This window comes from Gobio gobio (assembly GCF_949357685.1).
Source record: "Gobio gobio genome assembly, chromosome: 17".
NCBI lineage: Eukaryota > Metazoa > Chordata > Actinopteri > Cypriniformes > Gobionidae > Gobio > Gobio gobio.
The window spans coordinates 21,179,935-21,203,999 of NC_137110.1; the positions used below are offsets into that span (position 1 = coordinate 21,179,935).

The window sequence follows — 24,065 nt, forward strand, 5'->3', positions numbered from 1 at the left end:
GCCTTTGAACCTAATCTCTCTTTCCCAGTGCAGTTTGCAGAGTTGTTGCTGTTTCTTTTGTCTGTTTTGTGTCTTGACTGTCCCTCCCTTCTGTCTGTCTGACTGACTCATGTTTAGCTCTACTATTCAGAATTTTCACCTTCTCTGCAAGCCTTTATCTGTGTTTGACGGATTCTTCGCGGTCATCCAGTGACCTTCTCAGCATTGGAGCATTGGTTTCATTCGATAGTTTCATATATTTTTTCCTGTCTGCATTTCCTCACTATCATCTGACATTTTAAAGGTTCTGCTGTTATTATGAGTATATTGAGTTATTTTTCTTTGTTTCTTTTTCTCCTCATTCACTCAGAATGCATGTGAATGTGTTCAGTATTCCTCAGCTCTGCCAGAGAGTGGAAGAAAGGCCATGTTTTCACATGCTTTGGTAGAAATTGAATCAGATAATAGATTGGATTAGAAAAGAGCTTCCACATTCATGGAAATGTGGAAAAATTATAATTGTTTACAGACCTGGTAAACTAGTGGAAATTAACAACATAAAAATTAAGAGAGAGAACTTTTATTGAGCAAGGATGCATTAAATTGATCAAAAGTGACTCATATTTACAATGACGGTACAGGCTTTTTAAACTTTCAATTTAAGAAAGAATCACTGTTTCCACAAAAATATTAAGCAGCACAACTGTTTTCAACATTGATAATAAGAAATGTTTCATGTGCATTCGATCAGCATATCAGAATGATTTATGAACGATCGTGTGATACTAAAGACTGGAGTAATGATATTGAAATGGTTGCCTAATGGTTAGAGAGTCAGACTTGAGCACGGCACCTAACCCCCAATCGCTCCCCTGGCACCGCAGCAAAATGTCTGCCCACTTCTCTGGATTTTGTGTCCACGGTTTGCACTGTGTGTGTGCACTAGCTTGGATGGGTTAAATGCAGAAGACAAATTCTGAGTATGGGTTACCATACTTGGCCTTCACGTCCTACCACTTTCACTTTCAAAATTCAGCTTTGCATCACAGGAATAAATTACATTTGAAAATGTATTCAAATAGAAAACTGCTATGTAAGTTAAAATGTGCACTTATCGTAAGGCTGTTTTGGAAAATGTCTGTCCCCGAGGCACAGAAACATCTTTTACGATGCGTTGTAGGGAAGTCAAATTATAGTAGGCATTTAGATGAGCAATGTTTTTTCATTCAAGACTACAAATAAAAGATTACTTTATGTTTTCCATTATGTCATCCAGTGTCCAGTATCAAAGTCGAATGAGTAAATATCACCTGAGGCTTGGTTTTAAAAAGCATAAAAGAGCTGGCTAGGAGCTGTTTTATCCTGCGAGACAACACTTGGATGTATTTATGAATGACACATTGTTGGGGTTAAACCTTCACACACCTTCCCGATCAGCTCTTCGATCTTTATCTAAACCGCCTCTTCAAGTTTTCTTAACAATGGAATGTATTCTACATCGCCTAGATATTATCAAGTTACATCCTGTTTGTTGTACCCCTTTGGTGAACAATATGATGTACATTTAAAAAAAAAAAAACGTAGAAGTGAATAGTACTTTTTACAGATATGTTTAAAATGGTGTACACTAAACAAAGAATCCAGTCATATCAGTGATCTTTTTTTTTTTTTTTTGCATAAGGGTTGCCTACCGTCATGGTGGCCACCACTTTGAGATCACGTGACCTGCAGTGTCCTATCAAAGACTCTTTAAGGCACTTCAGTTCACTCGATGGCCATCTTGGTAATGCTATTTCAATGCAGATAACAGGCACACTAGTACAACTCCTGTGTAGTTGTTTGACTGACATTTCCAAAAATCTTTTATTTCTGTAAAATATTTTAAAAAGCAATCTAAGAACACTGGTTTCATAAAGTTGCTTCTTTAGCTTAAATCACAGTACAAATGTGAATTTTTAGCCAGCATTTTAGGCCAAGGTCACAATGGTATTGGACAGTGAAACGTAAACAAAATACTAAATTGAAGGTGACATCACACTTTTGCCCTCATAAAAGGTCACAAACAAAATGCATGTGCTATGATAATGTAAAAATAGATTGAATAGATGAAATTTTCATTTTCAGACGAGGGTTATAGAGATTTAAAGCTTCCATATGACATCTGCTCTGGCATTGTGTCCTCTATCAGACCCCAGTTCAGCTGCCCCAGTCACGGCCGAAAGATCAAATGTTTCACACCATATCGATGTCACATCCCCATCGTATATCCCAGCGGTGTCTGTTCTCCCATGAGCGCTGACCTCTAGCACAGGAGAATGCTTTAATCAACACTAACCCCCACTGCCTCCTGCTACACTTAACAAGCGATGAAACCGTCTAGAAATAGCTCCTTACTCAGGACTCTCTTACTCTCTTACTCTCTGCTTAGGGGGATTTGAGTGTCGGTGGAGTGTTAAGCTACATTTATGCATTGCCCAAAGGATGGACTTTAAAATTAATGATGTTGAAGTGTCTGTGTGCATGTGGAGTCTACAGTCTCCACATGCACAATTGATAAGGCTACAATCGTTATCACTAAAGGCGCTACCATGTTTTTTTCTTTACATGTACCATGGTCATACCATGCTATTCTTTGAAGTATTTTGGCAAACCATCTAAATATCATGCATGTATCACACATATCATGCATCATTAGGTCACCAGTACTGTCAAATTGATTGATTAATCGCAATTAATCACATCCAAAATAAAAGTTTGTGTTTACATAATATATGTGTGTGTACTGTGTATAATTATTATGTATATTTGAATGCACACACACATGTATATATTTAAGAAAAATTTGCATTTATATACTGCATATATATTTATATATTTTATATTATAAATAAATATAAATATTTTATATATAAATTGAACAAATTGTAATAAAATCTATACATGCATGTGTATTTATATACAGGGAGTGCAGAATTATTAGGCACGTTGATTTTCTGATCATATTTTTTTTCCAGGCACATTTGACCAATTCCAAACCACAGTAATTCTAATAACTACTATTGATTTAGTATTTAATAATGTATAAGTGATATATAATTGTTCATGAAGGCTGGAAATTAAAATCACCTTATATTCAGGTGTGCAGAATTATTAGGCATGTTTTCTTTTACAGATAAATTGAGCCAAAAAAGAGATTTAACTCAGACTAAAAAGTCAAAAAGTATTAAATGCCCATGAGAAGGATGCAATACTAATGCAATACTAGATATTGCAGTTAAGGCGTGACCATTGGACAGTGAAATGCTCGTTGGGTCAGCAGGATCTGACAAAAACAGGTGGTGAAGAAAAGACACCTGTTAACTGCAAAAGAATTAAGAATTAAGGTGAAGAATTAAGGGTGAAACCATCAGGAACCCTTTAGTCTCCAGCGCCACCATTTTCCAAAGCTGCAACCTAGGGCTGGGCGATATGGAGCAAAAAATATATCTCGATATATTTTGCTATATCTCGATATACGATATATATCTCGATATCTTTACAGGAAAAATAACCCCCCAAAAACTACTGCAAAAACAAATATGCCAAATTCCACAAAGTCTTTTTTTTTATTGAAGTGCAAAGAGGTAGGCAGTAGGAACAAAGTAGGGATGCAACAATACAGTTAGTCCACAGTTCAATTTCTAGTTCGGTTCTTTTTACCACGGTTTTTGGTTCGGTTCGGTTCTGATGGCTAGTCGCATCAGATTTTTGCTATTCTATTCTTAGCCGAACAGCAAGAGCTTAAGGAGGAAAAATACTATTTTTTTTATTGCAATACTCTTTCTTTATTTTACTTAAAAGACTTGAAAAACCTTACTTAAACTTAAAACTTTACTTTTAAAAAACCTTGTACACATTCCTAGTGTACTGTATAATATAAAATAAATATATATTTATAAAGATTTACACTGGCAGCTCAGAGCTGTACAGCAGCATATTAGTATGAAATTGAATTAATAAATGTAAAAATAAAACACTACATAGACTTCCCTATAAAATATACATTGATTCTTATTAAAGCTACTGTATTAGTTTTTCAGTCAAGAGCCGTGAGTGATTTTGTCTTTGTCTTTTGTTATTTTATTAACCACTAAAGGAATAGTTCACTCAAAAATGGAAATTCTGTCATTGATTACTCGCGCTCAAGTTGTTTTAAACCTGAATAAAGTTCTTTCTTCTGTTGGACATAACATATATTTTGAAGAATATTGGAAACCAAACAGTTGCTGGTCCCCATTGTAGGAAGAAATAATATGGATGTCAATCGCTACCATCAGCTGTCTGTGTTCAACAGAAGAAATTAATACAGGTTTGGAACAACATTAGAGTGAGTAAATAATGACATAATTTTAGAGTGAACTGTCCCTTTAAGGACAAGCGGCAGCGTGTTCACTGGCTGCCCTGCTGTCAATTTAAGACTTTCGCGTATCTAATATACAAACACACGCCGGTTTTACTTTCACTTTAGACTAGGGATGGCTCGATACCACAATTTTGGCTTCGGTACGGTACCACAATCTAATACCGAAGTACCGATATTAAATCGATACCATACAGGGTCTGAATTTTGATGCGGGTATTGCGCATAATTTTACCCACTCTCGCAAGTTTTGGGTTTATGAAGCGGGAAATTACCGCAAATGTTTATTATTAAATTAATCAACAAAGATTATCACATTAATCAGTCATTTGGAAACTTTTTTGTAAGTAATTTCAGCATTACTGCGCGTCTCCATTCTCTCAAAATGAGCAAATTGCTTCTGGCTTCAAAAGACATCATGCATGGACTATAAAAGCAATCTGCACGCTCAGATTCAACACTTTCGCTTCCGTTGCGGGACAGCTGACGGAAATCACTGCCCACGTCTTTTTAAACCTCGCCAATTTGAACATGCAAGCGATTTTATAGCATTTCGTAATACATATGGGATGAGAGCTCTTTGAGAGAGAGCTTTCTTTGCGCTCATGCCAACAACAAACACACACACACACACACACACACACACACACACACACACACACAGGCCTAAAGAGCTCGCGCATTCCAAATTAAATTGTTTTTCCTCAGTCAAATACACACAAAATTATGTCAAAAATGTCAATCTTTAGTGAGTAGTCACATAAACAGAGTTGGGTATGTCTTTCGCGGATGTAAATAGTGCAATAGTATGCGTGCAAATATTAGGTCTAAAGTAACGTCACTGGTTGAAACGAACGCTGGAGATTTCATTATATTTAAACGATACGATCTTATGTATGTGCGTTAATCAGTGTTAAAAGAAAAATGTCTAAATTAGATCGTTAGAATTATGCACTCACCTGTCGATCTCATAATGTCTTACAAGTCAGGAATTAAGTGACCGATGCTTGGCAAGGTTTGATGGTTCTTCAGCAGTTTTATAAGCAAAGTAATTCCAAGTTTCACGTCTACTCCTCTCTTTTTTTAATGAGTTTTGTGCGTGTTGACTGAGTGAGATTCAACTGCTGTATTCATCTTGTTCTGTTGCCACATTTGCCGGTTTCACGTCAGTTTGGGTAGCGCGCTGCCACCTAGCGGTGTACTTCGGAACAGCAGCATATACCGAAATGAGCAAAAACATGATATCGTACCGTTTGAAATAAAATATATACCGGTATTTTTCCAGTACCGGTATACCGCGCATCCCTACTTTAGACATAACCGACTGTGTTTATGTTAACCTTGTGTGTATTTGACAGTATTAGCGCAGTAAGATTTAGTCCAGTAATCACTTGTTTGACAGGCTTTTAGTGCGCACACTCGGGAAAGCGCATGGTGCCCTACGCGCAAGGCTTTAAAACCCATGCAAATAATGAATCTTCATTCAAAAATAAAACAACTCAAATCAAGGGCATAGTAAATAACCTTCTCCAGCAAGCAAGCCGCTCTCTCTCTCCGTAGTGTACAGTCGCGGGAGTTCTTGTCTCGCAAAGTAATGCCGCCTAGGTAAACTGTATCTTGTTTGTCCTGTATCTGTAAAGTGTTTGAGAACCAACTGTCGGCATTCATGGCAGTAGACATCTGTCTGCTGTTCGTCCAACGCCTTAAACCCGAAGTATCTCCATATAATGGAGCCAGTTGTTTTTAAGACGAGTTCTGTAGCCTCCGAGCTGGTTGCGGACGCCGCCATGACAACACGCGAGGGGAGGGGGAACGAAAGCAAGGAGGCGGGGCGCGAGCGAGCATGGGCGAGCACAGCACAGAGAAGGCAAACAAGCAAAGAGGCGGAATCAGAATTAAATATAAACAATATATCGATATATACGATATGTCAAAATCCATATCGTGTTTAAAAAATATCTCGATATATTTTTAATATCGAGATATTGCCCACCCCTACTGCAACCTACCTGGAGTCTCCAGAAGTGCAAGGTGTCAGGATCTCAGAGACTTCAGTTAGGTAAAGAATCCTAAAAAATGACCCCCACTAGATAAGAATCACAAGCTGAAGTGTTGTAAAATACATGAAGAAGGTTTTTTTAATAGGCTTTATGGACAGATAGGTTGAGAGTGACTCTTGAAGGACCAGCACCACATCCTCTAGTACCACTGTTTGAAGAATTCATCTTCCAGAATCTGGCAGTACGTTTTGGGAGTTCATTTTAGTCCATCCTGAAGTCCGTTTTGCAGAGATGGACTAAAAATGAACTCCCAAAACGTACTGCCAGATTCTGGAAGATGAATTCTTCAAACAGTGGTACTAGAGGATGTGGTGCTGGTCCTTCAAGAGTCACTCTCAACCTATCTGTCCATAAAGCCTATTAAAAAAACCTTCTTCATGTATTTTACAACACTTCAGCTTGTGATTCCTATCTAGTGGGGGTCATTTTTTAGGATTCTTTACCTAACTGAAGTCTCTGAGATCCTGACACCTTGCACTTCTGGAGACTCCAGGTAGGTTGCAGCTTTGGAAAATGGTGGCGCTGGAGACTAAAGGGTTCCTGATGGTTTCACCCTTAATTCTTCACCTTAATTCTTAATTCTTTTGCAGTTAACAGGTGTCTTTTCTTCACCACCTGTTTTTGTCAGATCCTGCTGACCCAACGAGCATTTCACTGTCCAATGGTCATGCCTTAACTGCAATGTCTAGTATTGCATTAGTATTGCATCCTTCTCATGGGCATTTAATACTTTTTGACTTTTCAGTCTGAGTTAAATCTCTTTTTTGGCTCAATTTATCTGTAAAAGAAAACATGCCTAATAATTCTGCACACCTGAATATAAGGTGATTTTCATTTCCAGCCTTCATGAACAATTATATATCACTTATACATTATTAAATACTAAATCAATAGTAGTTATTAGGATTGCTGTGGTTTGGAATTGGTCAAATGTGCCTGGAAAAAAATATGATCAGAAAATCAACGTGCCTAATAATTCTGCACTCCCTGTATACATAATACTTATACACAGTACACACTAGGGCTGCACAATATATCGAAATATCGCGATATGCATATCGCAACGGCACGCAATATCTGAATGATTTTAATAGGCTACTTCAACATAGTGAAAAGTGTACGTTTTAGGTCGACGCATATAGCAGAGAATAGACTGGGCACACGACTGTTACTTATGTGACTTGCTTGACAATAAAAAGAGTTATTAAAGAGTTTTTGGTATTTAAATATTGGCATTAAATTTTTTGTTTGTTTACATTGATTTGTTCGCATTGATCAGATTTGTGACATTAATTTTTGCTAAAACACTGCTGGTCACTTTCAGAAGTTGTCTGTGAAAATGTGAAACACATAAATGGTATTATCATTACTTAAATCATTTTTGAAAAATATATTTTAAATAGATTTTACACACTTAAAGCAATATCGTATCTCATATCTCATTATTTAACAAGGATATCGCATATCGCATTTTTCTTCAATATCGCACCGCCCTAGTACACACACATATATATCATGTAAACACAAACTTTTATTTTGGATGCGATTAATCGATTTGACAGCACTAGTATATATATAAAAATATGTACATATATATATATATATATACATCAACATTTTTTAAACATTCTTAAATTTAAACATGCTTTATATTAGGACACAATCCTGGTGTTTGTCAAACAGTAAGGCAGTTCATAAAAATGTTCTTCTATGTGGTGGAGGTAAAACATTTCAGAAGGTTTTTTTTTCTATTGCGGCAATGAATTCAGACTAGCACGTGCAAGTGCATAAATTGCATCACACTCCTTTTTTCATTTTTACACTTGGATTTTTTGTTTTTCCAATGCTTACATTTCTTTAAAAGGTATTCTACCCCCACAAATAAACTCTCATTGATCTCCTTTCCTCCCTTTTTCACTCTTTTTCTCATTCCCTGTTCCCTGTTAATCCGGTCTGTATCTCCCAATCCTTTTGGAGCCAGACCGTTTGGACAGGCTCTGAGCCTGAGCTAATAAAGACAGCGTTACTGTGAAGGAGAGAGGGAGGGATCCAGAAAGGGAGCAAGAAGAGGGGCTTAAGTCGCTATAAAGGAGTCTTAAATGCTGCTCTGCCGGACTGCATGCTTTCCTGAGTCCATGCAGGGTGAAATAGGGAACCTCTTTACCCATAATCCCCCTTGAGCCTCCCTCTTAACTCACGGAGACCGCTGCGCTAATGAAGCCCTGCTCTGATAGATGCAGTGAGAGTGTGAGAGTGTGTGTGTATGTGTGTGACAGACAGAGCTGATACCGCAGTGGTACGTGCATCTCATCTCCGCCGCGTGGCGAGACGTCACCTATCAGCCAGCACTCTATTAGCCGTGGAATTGAATCACAGGGTCTTGTTCTTGTCACCGTCAAACATGAAGTGCCACTAAATTCATCTTGGTGCATAAGGACAGCTCTTCACTTCATCTATATTTATAGATAGATATTAATGACTATGTGTTGACACTGATTAAAAGTTTATGAAGAATCACTGTTCAAATGCCTGATCATACATTTAATTGTCATCTTTCTGACAGTATGCATTATAGATTACCCATTTTACTATTAGCACAAAATGCTATGTTGGGAGTTTAAGGATAAAGGGTTTGTTTCTTTTGATAGATCAATATTGACTAGATTGATTTAATTGACCGATATTTTCCCATTTAATATACCTGCATGCCTGGGCCGATTAGCAGAAGTGTTCAATCCCCCATGTGTCAGTTATAATGTCATATGACCCCTAATGACTTTTTTCTTTTGTAATAAGTGGGTGTTTTCAGTCTGATTTGAACTAGATGATGTCAAATAATTTTGTTGTATATTTATGTTGTAAATTTTGGCTGGTAATACACATCATGAAGGTTTTTTTTTTTTAAATAATAATTGAAATGCATATTCTGAATGTAACTTACCATTTTTAGTAATTTATTATAATGATTTAATTATTATTTATTACAATTACATGTTTCTTAATTAATTACAATGAATTACAAATTAGCGTTTATTTGAATTGTCTATTTTAAATGGCGGAGATCAGTGGCAGTTGGCTTTAATTTTAGGATAATGTATAATGTGATTATAATATAGAAATTGAAATATGCAATTAGAAGTGAGCAGCAGATGTGTTTTAAATTTGTGGTTAATTTAGGTCAGAAGCTGTTTTTCCCACCATGCAAAGCTGAACACAACCCGAGGGCTTGTTTTTCCATTTATTCCTATTTTTTCCTGTTCAGTCTTTCTGAATGTTTTTGCAGAGACCCCAATTTGCATGTTGAACTGCATTCAAAGATATAGAAGGAATAAGTCTCAAGCTTTTATTTAATATATATTTTCGCTTCCATCCCCCCCTTCCGTCTTTTGCTTTTGCTCACTTGCTCTCCCGTCTTTTTTTTTTTCTGATGTAAAATTCAAAGCAGCTTGCAAATTTATTTTTTATCTAGCGCATTTGCTTTGCCACCACGTGTAAAGTGTGTTGAAGGAGAATTCTAATGACTAAGGCCTAATGGGAATTAAATGTCTGAAGTTCAAAGCGCTTTGCACATCACAGCAGCTGTCAATCAAACAGCAGCTCCTCTCCAGCTCTGTGAGACGACGATAATAGGGGGAGCGAAATGAACATGACGGTGAGAAAGACACTAGTTTAGTAATGGGTGATGGACAAGAACATGCGTAGTTCATGTGGCAAAGAACGGATAGGGTGCATTTAGATGAGAGCAGTGTATTGTGGGTATTGTGTAAAGATGTATGCAGTAACTGCCATCAGAACACAGCCGGTTGGCAGATGATGAGAAAATGATGGCTAGAGCTGTTACAGAGATAGTGTGTGTGCGTGGCAGTGTGTATATAGAGGCATAAGGGAGATGAAAGAGAGTGTGGCAGTGCAAAATCTCTGGAGACACTACTTAGATCTGTGCTCGATTAGTGCAGGCAGAGACCTGAAACAGCAGCATAATGGGACGGCTACGAAATGTCATTCTTTTGCGGCACATTCTGAGTAGATAAGAGTTGTGGTTGTTGATTGCAAATTTAGTTGGGTTCCTGAACACTTACTTATTTCCAACTAACCATGTAACTTTGCATAGTTAGCATAGATGGGACAGTAAATATCAGCCAACTAGGCAAACAGAAGGAAATGCTTCCCAAATTTTTTTTGTTGATGTCACAAGCCATTCATCCAATCAAACTCAGTTTTCTTTTTCTCTAGTGTAAAAAAAAAAACTGCCAAATTAGACAGATGCCAAAATGGACAGGCAGAATGACATGTCTTTATTCTGTGCAGAATGCATTAAATACTTGTTTATTTGCGGTGAGGATAAACCAACCACAAAGTGTCCTATGCATTTATTTACATTTGTGCATTTGGCAGACGCTTTTATCCAAAGTGTAATTTATCCAATTAATAAGGTAATTTATCCAATTACCTTATTACAGGGACAATCACCCTGGAGCAACATGGAGTAAAGTGCCTTGCTCAAGGACACACTGGTGGTGACCGCTGGGATCAAACCACCAACCTTCTGTGTATCAGTTCCATGGTTTAACCCACTGGACCACCATCTCTCAAATAATGCTTTGGATTAATGGCTTAATATAATAATAATAGTGTTTGTCAAGAACCACCCATTTCAAAAGGAATGGGTCTTCTGTCTGACATACAATTTGACTAAAATGTAGTATTACCTACTCACTACTAAACAGATTTTGCCTTTAAAGATGGGTTAAGTGCTTTCTGGTAACCGATGTTGATTTCAAATCACCAAAACAAACGCGCCCCTATTTTGATAGCTCCGCCTCGCACATGCGTAACCCAGGCAACGACTATGGCGGAATCTGCTGTGCCAGCCGGCCGAGGGTATGATGTCATCAATAAGTGAAAGCAATGTGTGTTACTGTGGTAATCCAGGTCAAATGTTCAGTGAAAAAAATCATCCCTTACATCCCAAAAACACTAACGCAGTTCTCATGAACAACTCGATAGCACGAGCACGACAGTCCAACTAACGAACATATTACAATTATGACAAGATTAGAGGGTTATATTGATTACGAAAAGAGGAACCAAAGGACACAAACATATATTAGGAGTATATTATCTTACTTTTCGGACACACTTTGGCAGCTGACGCTTGAGACGCTCCAGGCTTACACGGTGTGAAAATGAATGGGTAATTATCATAGCTGAAGTGAATGACAATACGATCGCAAATTAACATACAAGCAAACAAGCAAACATGACCCATGAGCATATTCAAGCAAAAGCTAGCATATGTTAGTTCTGTGAAACAAAACAAAATCAATGTTACTCGCCTATCGAGAAGAAATAAAGCAACCTCTGCCTTTGCTCCTTGAGTTCTCTCCAGCGCTGGAAAGCTGATCCGATATTTACACAGGTCCTACTTCTTGCCTGATCGTAAGCCTTCTTTTGTTCCAAAGACATCTTCCACATTTGTTTTTTTTTATCTGGCGTCTCTCTTTCTGTCGTCACTCGGCTATTGTCGGTCCTGTGTGGTGTCTTTTGAATAATGACGTGCACTGAGCACCCCTTACTGCTGATTGGCTTTAAGTTTGTTTTGGTACTCGACCCGAGACACTTCTTTTAAAGCAGTTTTGAAATGCCACTTACCCCACCTTTAACATTTACCTTGAAAATTTGAGTTTTCATCCTTAAATGGAACATTATTTTTATTTTTCTAAATATATATATTTTCTGCTTTTATATCACTTTATATGTACACTAGCATTTAGAAGTTTTTTTTATGCTCCAAGGCATTTATTTGATAAAAAATACAGTAAAACAGTAATACTTTGGAATATTATTAAATAAAATAAAATGGTTTTCTAAAAATATACTTTTATTCCTGTAATGGTAAAGCTGCCATTCAGCATCATTACTCCAGTCTTCAGTGTCACATGATCTTTCAGATATCATTCTAATATGCTGATTTGCTGCTCAAGAATAATAATAATTCTTATTATTATCAATGTTGAAAACCGTTGTGCTGCTTAATAGTTTCGGGAACACCATGATACATTTTTTCAGGATTCTTTTATGAATAGGTAGTGTGACAAGCAGGGTGGGCGAGAGCCGTGAGAGAGTGGAGCGAGGACCGGTGGAGTGATTGCAAATGAGCGTCACCTGCGCGTCACTCCAGTCTCGAATCCTCTCACGGAGGAGCTCGGGAGCATAAAAGGAAGAGTGACGACAGTGAAGGACAAGAGAGGACCAGGCCTTGACTTTATGTTGTGTTTTGTTTACGTTTTATTATGAGTGTACGTGGCAGACGGCCGTGAGGAGGCTGCCGTTTTTACTTTGTTTGTTTATTTATTTATTAAAGTTTGTTGAACGTTCGCCGGTTACTGCCTCCTTCCCATAACTACGAACTGTTACAGATAATTAAATAGAATAGCATTTATTATAAATAGAAATCTTTTATAACATTATAAATGTCTTTACTGTCAATTTTGATCAATTTTATGCATCCTTGCTGAATAAAAGTATTAATATATTTTAAAAAATCGCACTGACCCCAAATCTATAAACTCTAGTGTTTTTTGCGTTTTCTATTTGTGATATTTATACTTGATGCACACATTTGTCTCTTCATGCCTGTCTAAAAGTGTTTAATGTTGTGAATAAAATCAAAAGGATTGCCCCATTTGCTCTCTTCCTCACCCTTTCTCTATCCTCAGAATGCATTACTCCATCTTTCTCTTTCATCTTTAGCAGAAGAGCTCTGCAGCTGGTAGAAATAGATATTGATGCAGTCTTCCTCAGGGGGTTTTACCACAAAACTGTAAAAGCTGTTATTATATCACAAGAAGCACTTCAGCTACATTTTTCTTCATGACAGAGGCATTGAGCAAACAACACTCACAGATCAAGTGCTGGACTGTTTCTTTCAATGTCACTTTCTAATTATCACCGGTTAAAATGATCTGTATTGATGTTTTGTCTTCTCTCTAATTTCAGATTCGATGGTAATTTTAACGCCAATGTTTCGAAGACCATAAGCTGTGATCGCCTCTCCCCTACTGTCAATAGCCGAGCTTTCAACCCAGGACGAGACCTCAACTCTGGTGTGTAACACACACACACACACACACACACACACCCACACACACACACACACACACACACACACACACAAACTGTCTAAGCTTCAAAAACCCAAAGCCAATTTTCACTTATCCAGCTGCTGCCATGGCAACCATTTGCAAAGAACAATATTGCTTTTCTGACGTCAAATCTTGAAAGATTTTTTGGCCTTTTGAGTGCGACAAAAATGAACGAGGCTGTTGAATAGGGCCTACGTGACCTTGCTCGTTTGTGTGTGGAAATACTTTATTTTCTCTCCTCTCATCTCTGTTTTTACCCCCCACCACCACCTTTTTCTGACCACAGCTTTGTACCTCTGTGCTCTTTTCCCCTTTATATCTGCTCTACCTCACCAATCAGGAAGTGCATGTTTTTATCACTTTATACACTGAGCCAGTGTCAACACTTCCTCTTCAGAACAGATACATCAGTGTTTTTGCAGCAGGGAAGCCCAAGCCTCCTATAATTGATTTTAAATGCATGCAATACTAATTAAAATGCTTTTTATTACAACAGAATGTTTATGACAACACTGTACACTGTCAATGCTTAAGTCACTGTCAATGTTTATGTCAATAATTGAGTCAGTTAATTCAGAATCACTGTGATGAATTCAGCCAGTAGTGTGATTCCAACCCATAACTTGATTCCCTTTTGATCAAATCTTTAAAAGAACCAGCTCATAAGAGTCATTTGTTCATTATTTGAATTACATTGGTCCCCATATTATATTTTTTGCCAAAATTATCTAAAATTGTGCATGGGGAATAGGAGGACTCCAACATTAACTGTCGAAACAAACTAATTCTGTAAATATACACACTGGACTACTAGTTACCATTATTTAGTCAATGAGTTAATTCAGTAACCACTATGATGAGGGGCTTATAGTTCTAGGAACTTAGTTATAGGAACTAGGGACCAGGGCGGTTCCTCGAGAACTAAGTGTTTCCCTAGGGCCTTTTTCCTGGTTGCATTCACATCGCCCGTAGGAACTCTGAAGTGGTGTAAGCCGCACTTCTTGTTGTAACTTTTATTTTGTGCAGCGGACCTTTAATTTGATGGCACTGAGAACGCTGTGACTGCTTAACAGTCATGTCTAATATGTTATTAGATAGAACTGTTATACAAAGAAAGTTGACAGTGTATTAAAATGTATTCGCATTTTCCATGTGGTTGATGCTCAATATCGCTAGCTGAACAGAAATACATTATCATGTTTTTGCTTGGTCCACTCAATGTTGCGTTGGATTTTTTTCCCTTAGCGTAAAGGTTGAGAGGTCCATCTATCACTGTTGTCCATGTTTGTAGAGTTAGTTTCTGGAGTAAATATATAGGCTATAATCAGTGTGTGTACACAGCTTTTTTCTAAAATGGTGGGTGCTGGTGTTTATGAAAAGGTTCCTCCAGTGTGAAAGCCCTGATAGTTTCAGCTAGATGTCTGATTCCAACCGTGAATCTGATTATTTCACTGGTCCCACTATTATATATTTCTACTTTCAGCCACCTTGGTTCAGACTCTACCTCTTTCTGGCCTCACACACTCACTCTTATACTCCGTAACAGATTATCCCAATTCATCTTCATACTGATGCTTGTTTTTGCAAGGCAGTCATCGGGAGTTCATGTTACCACTCTCCCTCCATTTGTCATTGAAAACTGACCCCGCTAACCATGCAGGCAGTCATCAGTTACATTTGATCCCTGTTAGTCTAAACATTGATGAAAAGAGGAGGGAGAGAGGGGAAAAGAGAAGAAACAATTGAGAATAGAGCGACAAAACAGAGAGCGAGAGGAAGAGAGAAAGATGGTGTTGTGTTAGAGTGTGATGTGAAGTCTTTGATTTAGTTTTTAGGGTTGGTTCCTGTTTCCCAACATTCCCCAATTCTGTGTCCTTTGTTTCACCTATTACTCCTCTTCTCTTCTGATACAGTAAAGTTTTTTAAAGTTAGCCTTCATTTGCCAAGCTAATTAGCTTAGTCTTCTAGCATAGCACTAACTGGCACTAAGGAAAGCACTTCTGCTAGAATGAGATATCGTTATTGATAATACTTTTTTTTTGATCATGCATTGAGGCTAAGTTTTAATGGGGGATTGGATCTTGCAGCATACTATGATTTGGGACACTATCCTTATCCTGCATACTATTTATGCTCACAGACTTGACACAACAAGGTTTATCAAAGTTGCTGAGGAGATACTCTAAAGCCCATTTCTTTGCTCTTTAGTAAAAAAAAAGAAAAAAAAGATGCAAATGCAAAGATTTTTGTAGTTAAAATAAACCAGGAAAGTAACAGCACTGTAGAGGGAGAAGAAATATAACAGTCGGTGGAGATTTAAAGGGGAATGAAAGGATAGAGGAAATGAAGGGGTGTCACCTCATGACTCTGCTTCTCAGCTACTCTAAACACTGGATGGGGGATTAAGCACTCTGGGGCGGCACATGTGTATGATTTTTAAAGCTGTCAACATGCTGCAAAGTTCCTGTTTATACATTGGGTGCAGATTGATGGCGAATTTGTGGTTGGGATGCCTGTTCGTGCTTAGCATCTATTTTTCTTACTCTCCAGGTTTCTACAGCAATTTGATTAACTATGTTTATTTTGATCTGAATTGGGAAAGGCTGTTCGCTGCTCTGTGGGACCTAATGCTAGCATTTACTCTAAAAAACATTTTATTTATTTTATATATATTATATTATATTATATTTATTATATTATTAATTTTATTTTATTTATTTATTTATTTATTTGTTTTATTTTTTTATTATTATTATTATTATTATTTTTATTTTATTTTATATTTTATTATTTATTATATTAATTATATTATGTTAATTGTATTATAAATTATATTTTATTTATTTTATTTATTTATTTTATTTATTTTATTTATTTTATTTATTTTATTTATTTTATTTATTTTATTTATTTTATTTATTTTATTATTATATTATATTATTATATTATTAATTATATAAATTATTAATTATATTATTATATTAATTACATTACATTACAATAGTTGATTATACATTATACATTGATTATAATAGTTTCTGCGTGTTTAAGTGGAATAGATGAATCACAAGTAATTTTTTTGACCTGAGTAACCTCTCTTAGCACACATTCATCCTCTTTATATGACTCAAAATCCTTTTCTTTCTTTTTTTGACTTTGGGTGTAAAAGATCCAATTAATCTTGCTTAAGTACATTCCGAAACGGATCATACATATAAAAAGACATATCTTGAATGCTTCCACTGCTTCTCTTTCAGTTGTATTCCTTCTTTTCCTGTCTTTTCTTGTCCTTTTCCCCACTTTCCTTCACATCCCGGCTCCTGTTAAGTAAATAAACGTTTGAATTGATGGCTGCAGAGTGGTGATCGGTGTGCTTCTTGAATGTTTGGAAAGGATCAGCTTGTCTGGGCTCCGGCCGTCACACAGCTGGGGCCTGTTCAACTGACAAGAACTCTACAGCTGCCTCCTTAAAGTGTACACACCATTCAGATAGATCCATGTTGCATGGCATATTAAATTAGTTATGGATGATTGTCTTTAGCAGTTTGTGATATTTAGCTACTAATATTTGATAGAATGCTTGGAATACATCTGCTTTACACGATGATGCATGACTTGACAAGAAGTGATTGAGATTGACATTTAATACACAACATAGTCAACTGGTTATTATCCAAAATATAAATCCAGTATTATTTTACTTTATTTTATTTTAGAATAGACTGATAAAACAGAAATGAAACTTTTTTTAACTGTTCTTGCTTTTTCATTGACTGTAGTGCTGGCAGACAACCTCAAGTCCAATCCAGGGATCAAGTGGCAGTACTTCAGCTCAGAGGAGGGCATTTTCACTGTGTTTCCTGCTCACAAGTTTCACTGCAAGGGCACATACGAGCACAGGAGCAGGTACAAAAAGCTCTCTCTCTCTCTCTCTCTCTCTCTCTCTCTCTCACTCTCACTCTCACTCTCACTCTCACTCACACTCACACTCACACTCACACTCACACTCACACTCACACTCACACTCACACTCACACTCACACTCACACTCACACTCACACTCTCACTCACTCACTCACTCACTCACTCACTCACTCACTCACTCACTCACTCACTCACTCACTCACTCACTCACTCACTCACTCACTCACTCACTCACTCACTCACTCACTCACTCACTCACTCACTCACTCACTCACTCACTCACTCACTCACTCACTCACTCACTCACTCACACACACTCTCCTTTAATTTTCCACTACAAACACTGATACACCCTACAGCCAGGTATTGAATGCACTATGGTTATCCCTGTATTTAGGGGATTTTATATCGGTTTAAAGAAAATTCAAACACGCATTCATACACTTCATCCAACTATTTTTCAGCACAGCCTATTTAAAAGAAGCTATTTATGCTGATCAAATTATCAAATATTTTTGTGTAATTCTGCAGTCTGTGTTAATAAGATATCAATATAATTTAATATATGTACAACTTTTTATTGCCATATGTTAGTCCACTTAAGAAATTCAGCCAAGAACTTGTGTACTTATTTGTAAAAAAAAAAACTACAAAGAGTTTTCTCTTTGAGAAAACCAGTCAAATGTTTTTGTTCTTTATATTCATTTTTATTTATTCATTTTTATATCAGTATTTCTCTCTCCCCAACTCACGCTGTCATGGGCACCTCTGAATTTGCCGTCTTGTGTGGCAGGGAGTAAATTACATTCTAGGGAGGCCTTTTACATCTGTTTAACTTGGTTACAATAGGTCCCAAGCCCTTGACTGGAATGCAGGGTCGCCCCTAATAAACCCCACTGGAATCTGCCACCCAGTGTTGTGGGCACTGTGTGCCTGTGCTGAAAGATGGGCTCATTTCTGCTGCCGTTCCCACAGCTTCTCTCTTGCTGGAGATAGCACAAGAAACTCTAGTACTCACAGGTTTTCATCCACTTATAGGATGTATAAGAGATTTAGGCAATATAGCTTTCGTTGTAAATTCAGTACTTGAATTCTGACAGTTAGTGTTGGAGTTGAAAAGGGTTTCCAAAAAAAACACAATAGAGTGCAGGATCTCTTGCACAAACACTGTAGTGAAGAGAGCGGGAATCACGCCAGGACTGCACTTGGCTTCTTGCCGTCAGAGTCCAGGAAAAGTCATTCTGCAACGTTCTTGCGTCACACAAATAAGGTGACTGTAAATCTTTGTCTCTGTGTGTTGGTAGGCCTGTGTATGTTTCGGCAGTAAGGCCACAGTCAAAGCATATTGTAGTGATCATAGACCATGGTGCCTCTGTCACTGAGACCCAACTCCAGATCGCCCGTGACGCTGCGCTAATCATCCTCAACTCCATCGATGAACATGATAAAGTAAGGAAGTGACATCATTGTCATCATCATACACCCTCCACTGATTACATTTGCTCTTTTAGCACTCAACCACTATTTTTTCCCTAGATCTCTGTGTTGACGATAGCAGATACTGTTCGTTCCTGCTCTCTGGATCAGTGCTACAAGAGCTTCCTCTCACCTGCTACCAGCGAGACTAAGAGGAAGATGAGCACCTTCATCAACAATATTAAAGCTTCTGACAGCCCGACCCAGCATGCACTGGGCTTCCAGAAAGCCTTTCAGTTGTTGAGGAACACAAGCCACGTCTCCAGACAGTTGACCAGTAAGAGACAAAGCATTTGTACAGTATCTTTTTTATGCATTTTTTTATTCTATATGAAATGTATATAAAATTATATAGAATATAATTATATATAAAATCTTGATTGCACATTAAGTTAATAAATATAAGGAAACAGGGCTGGTTGTTGTTCAATTTAGTTCAAAATGTTAAAAACATTTTATGTCGTGTTTTGAAAAATCTAATTTGTAAATTCCTATTTGATCATACATACAATAAAATCACATTAGCATACAATCAGACAAGAGCCATAATATAAACCCCTGGGCAAAAAATGGGCCAAGCCAAAAATGGTAAATGGTCTTAACCATTTTAATTACAAATAACAAACCCAACTTGCAGACATCTTTTTACAAGAAGAAGAGTCAGTGTTATTCCACTCAATGTCAATGGCTTCAAACTGTTCACGAGTAGTTGAAAAATATCTACCAGTTCATTTGAGTTTATTGTGAGACCATATATTCACTATAGGGTTCAAATCTGGACCCAAACGGGAGCCTGGTGGACTTGTTTTCAAGTCACGTCTTGAGCACACCACACAATGACACCTCTTCCTCCATGCTTCACCGTGGTAGTGATGCATTTATTATTATTATTCTCATCAGATTTTCGAAGACACCTCTCTGGTGCATCACCATGCAACGTGTGTTTTATTGTGATTCATTGCTCCACACACAACTTCCCATATTCTGCCAAAAAACATAATTGTGTCTTTGATGTTTTTAAGTTGTGGATTTGCTTAAATTGTACTAAATTGTGCTAATTTCCTGACCAATCATTTGTGGTTAAGACGATTAAAAGACAATTTTGCCATTTTGGGCTTGGCCCATATCCCCCCCCAGGAGTGTATACTATATAATGAAGGTACATTTTAACATAAATATTTAACTTATCACACATAAGTTGTTACATTTTATTGGGGCAGAATGTCATGTTTTAAATATATATTTTTTAATTATATCCAGTTTGTGATTTATTTATATACAGTATTTCAATATATACGGGCCAAGTCGTCACATTCATCTAAAAGAAATATGTAAGATTGTTTTTGTTTCTTTTTCCTTAATGTGAATAGCACGAAATGTAATGTTAAATATCTAAATATATAAAATAAAAAAGATGTATACTTAAAAACTTTAAGATGATGTGCCTATAAAGAATTGATTCTGAGTACTGCGCTGAGAAATATTTACTGGAGTAAACACATGTGAGCCCTGGTCTCCTTTATTTAGGTGTGGTCTGAAATTCTGCTTTGATGGCAGTTATTATATTCAATATGATTGATTATTGATCATCTTCCCCCACACAGACACCGACATGGTGATAATCTACCTGTCATCGGGCATCACTTCCCGAGACTCATCAGAGCACGAAAAAAGAGCAACCTTGAGTGTGGTAAAAGATGAGAACCGTCACCTCAACAACTCGGTCATGATCCTCACCTACGCTCTCATGAACGGTGAGAAATCGCCAAGGAGTGCAGCTTTTTGTTTCATAGCCAGCAAGGGCTCATAGCGAACACCTGTGAGCATGTTTGTGCATTTTCAAAACATGCTCAGCTGTTTTTACCCCCTTCATCTTTCTTCTGCTCTTTGTGTGTGTATGTTCGTGTGTCTACCGTAAGAAACCTCTCTCCATTATATTGCTCTCCTCAGCTGTTCCTCTCCCCGCATGTATTAGCCTGCCATTAGCATACATTACTTTGGCATCATGAAAATTAAAATAGAGGTCATCGAAAAGAAGAAAGAGAAATGCGACAATACATCAAAGGACCACTCAGTGACATGAAAGCGTGAGAAAGGCCTTTTTCATGCATTAGATGACTCAGACATATGATTCAGATTGATTAGCTTGGCAGTGCAGAAGAGGGTTATGCTACTTTGACTGGGTATTTGTGAGGCTGTGAAGGACACACAAGCACACACTGGGAATTACTCAAATTTCCTTGTTTATTTGAAGTCTGGTTCATTTATGACAAGTTGTATTATATTCGCATATTAAAACCTGTCACAGTGTCAGATTAATAGACTGAAGTGTTGAAATTCATGTCCAGTCCAATAACAGGATTGAATGTTACTCTAAAAGTAAAAGACTGACTAGCAAAAACTTCCATTTCTTCTGTTAGGGGTCCAAAACCACCATTCCCTGATTTTTTTTTTTTACTTAACTGTGGTTAAGTAATCCATGTGGGATATAAATGGCTTTCTATTACTGAAGTCTGAATGGGCTGGAGAAGCAAAACCTATACAATAAAACCACAATATCTTTGATATCTGTACAAATTTGGATAACAGGCAGATTGAGGTTAATATTAGCTGTATTCCAAAACCCAGTGAGTGCACAAGAGACATGCATATTGAGTGAAAATGTCCATTTTAATTAGACCTTTTGTATCTCCATCCTTAGAAGGAGTAACGGGACTCAAGGAGCTGGCCTTCTTACGAGACCTGGCCGAACAGAACTCTGTGAAGTACGGCGTTCCAGATCGTTCCGCCCTGCCCGTTGTGAAGGGCAGTATGATGGTTCTGAATCAGCTCAGTAACCTGGAGACCACAGTGGGCCGTTTCTACATCAACCTGCCCAATCGAATGATCGACGTGGCCTCCTTCAGCTTGCCTTATGCAGACCAGATGGGAGACGGTAAGTTAAGATCTTGAACTTGGCATAAAGCTCAAGTCTGGCACACTTACATTCCCTCTGACAAGCCATATGCACTCAGAAGACCTCAGCAGAAATGGCTCTGCAACAGAAAGTTTCTATGGTAATCTATACTGTAAACTTAAACTATAATTAAAGCCAAAAATCACAAAAGCAGAGTCTGCTCTTATGTGGCTGCTAGACAGGAATGCATTCTGGTGGAATTATAGCTTGACTGGAAATGATGCACAATATAAATTTGCTCTCAAGTGATATTTGCTTCATAAAATGACACGTATATAATTTTCTACATTTTGATTAAACTTTATTAGGCTGTGATGGAAATGACGCCACATAAGGAACAGTCATCATTTGATTTCAAATGTAAAAAGTAATATTTTTTATTAAAAATAGTCTGGATAAAAAAATAAATGTTTTTAAATTTTAAAAGTGGTAACAAAAAAATGTTGTCTTGGAAAGGGTTTACCCTTTAACTGTCACCCCCATGAAAATGCACTTAAACAGCTGTAATTCATGAATGCTTTGGAATACAGACAAAAGGTTGGTCTCTTTTGAAAGTTTATTGTTATAAAGATGTGATGTTATATTTGTTTTATTCTCTTATATATATATATATATATATATGAGCACAGAAAGAGAGCAACCTTGAGTGTGGTAAAAGATGAGAACCGGCACCTCAACTTTCACCTCAAAATTTTATATATATATATATATATATTTGAACAGGCCATTGCTTTAACTTTGGACCCTTTGTCACAGGGGCTGATTTTTAAAACGGATATTAAAAACAGACATTGAAAACAAATTTCAGCTTCTTTTCTGTGACAAAGGGCTCAAAGTTAAAGCAATGGCTTGTTCATCATAGTAAAAAAACTGTTTACATAGTTTGACTTAGCATGGGGATAGATTTAAAGTAACTTCTTCAGTTTTTCCGTTTGTAGGTTTCATAATGACCGTCAGCCGGCCATGCTACTTCGGAAACTTGTTGTTGGGTGTAGTTGGAGTGGACGTGAATCTGGCATACATACTGGAGGACGTCACCTACTACCAGGACTCCCTGGCCTCATATACATTCCTCATAGACAATAAAGGTAGGGAGATGCATGTGCTGATGATCGTTTTTCGTTGAGATCCATGTGGTTTCATGATCCAAAATGATCCAATTGCTGCTAATCTGGTTGCTTCACTTCAGCTTGACTTTCTCACTTCCTCCTCAATTGGGAGGTCTGACCTTCAATGACTCAAACATTGGACTGAAGGCCATTAACCTTTAACAGTCCATTAGGGGAATCAGCATTGGGAGGCTCAGAGCCAACATGGATGACATCACACCAGTTTTTGGGAGTAGGAACAGCAAAACTCTGTGGATTTGAACTTTTTAGTGAGAATAGACTTAAAATAGAGGAATTCTGTAGTAGTAGAAGCAGCACTGCGTGCTTTTGTAGATCCTTTCCACCTAATTTAAATGAAGTGTTGTTGGCTTTCATTAGCTCTTCATCCAGCTCTAAACAACATCTTTTATTTGTTCCATGACTTCACCCAACAGGATAACATTTTTCTGAATTCACAAAGCTGTTAACCTCCACTTAATACATATTAAAACAATTAGATAAGCCCACCAGAAATGGCTACTCAGCACTAAAAGGGTGTGTTGTATTACATATGTAATAAAATCATGGTTATTATCTGTTCCTGGGAGTATACAGTTTGTCCTAATGACTGCGATAATGAAGTGGCACCTGCTGTCTCCAGCTGTTCGGTAAAGAGATGTGTTAGCACTGCCTCTCAGTGCTTTTTAAAATGTAAGCTTCATGCAATTTCAAGGGTAAATGTAACCTAGTAGTTGAAAATCTTGACTGATAACTAAAAAGGTTGCAGATTCAAGCCTCACAATGTTTTTAGTACATTGTTCTGAAAACCTACCACAATTAAAGAACTTCAGTATATTGGATCAGGCAGCTTGCAAGTTAAAGTTATGTCTTAAAGGGTTAGTTCACCCAAAAATGAAACATCTGTTATAATTTACTCACTCTCATGTAGTTATAAAACTGTATGACTTTCGCTCATCTTTGAAACACAAATTAAGATATTTTAATGAAATCTGAGAGATTTCTATCCCTCCATTGACC

At 37.3% G+C, this 24,065-nt stretch overlaps 1 protein-coding gene across 1 annotated transcript in view; it reads left to right on the forward strand.

Annotated features, from left to right (window-relative positions):
* cachd1 (cache domain containing 1) overlaps window positions 1-24,065 on the forward strand; it is a 94,220-nt gene that overhangs the window by 45,175 nt on the left and 24,980 nt on the right. Inside the window, exons 4-10 of the mRNA XM_079840801.1 lie at window positions 13,438-13,544; window positions 17,363-17,489; window positions 18,812-18,956; window positions 19,044-19,260; window positions 20,588-20,737; window positions 21,685-21,918; window positions 22,878-23,027. Coding sequence (XP_079696927.1) covers window positions 13,438-13,544; window positions 17,363-17,489; window positions 18,812-18,956; window positions 19,044-19,260; window positions 20,588-20,737; window positions 21,685-21,918; window positions 22,878-23,027 — 1,130 coding nt within the window. The remainder of the gene's footprint in view (window positions 1-13,437; window positions 13,545-17,362; window positions 17,490-18,811; window positions 18,957-19,043; window positions 19,261-20,587; window positions 20,738-21,684; window positions 21,919-22,877; window positions 23,028-24,065) is intronic.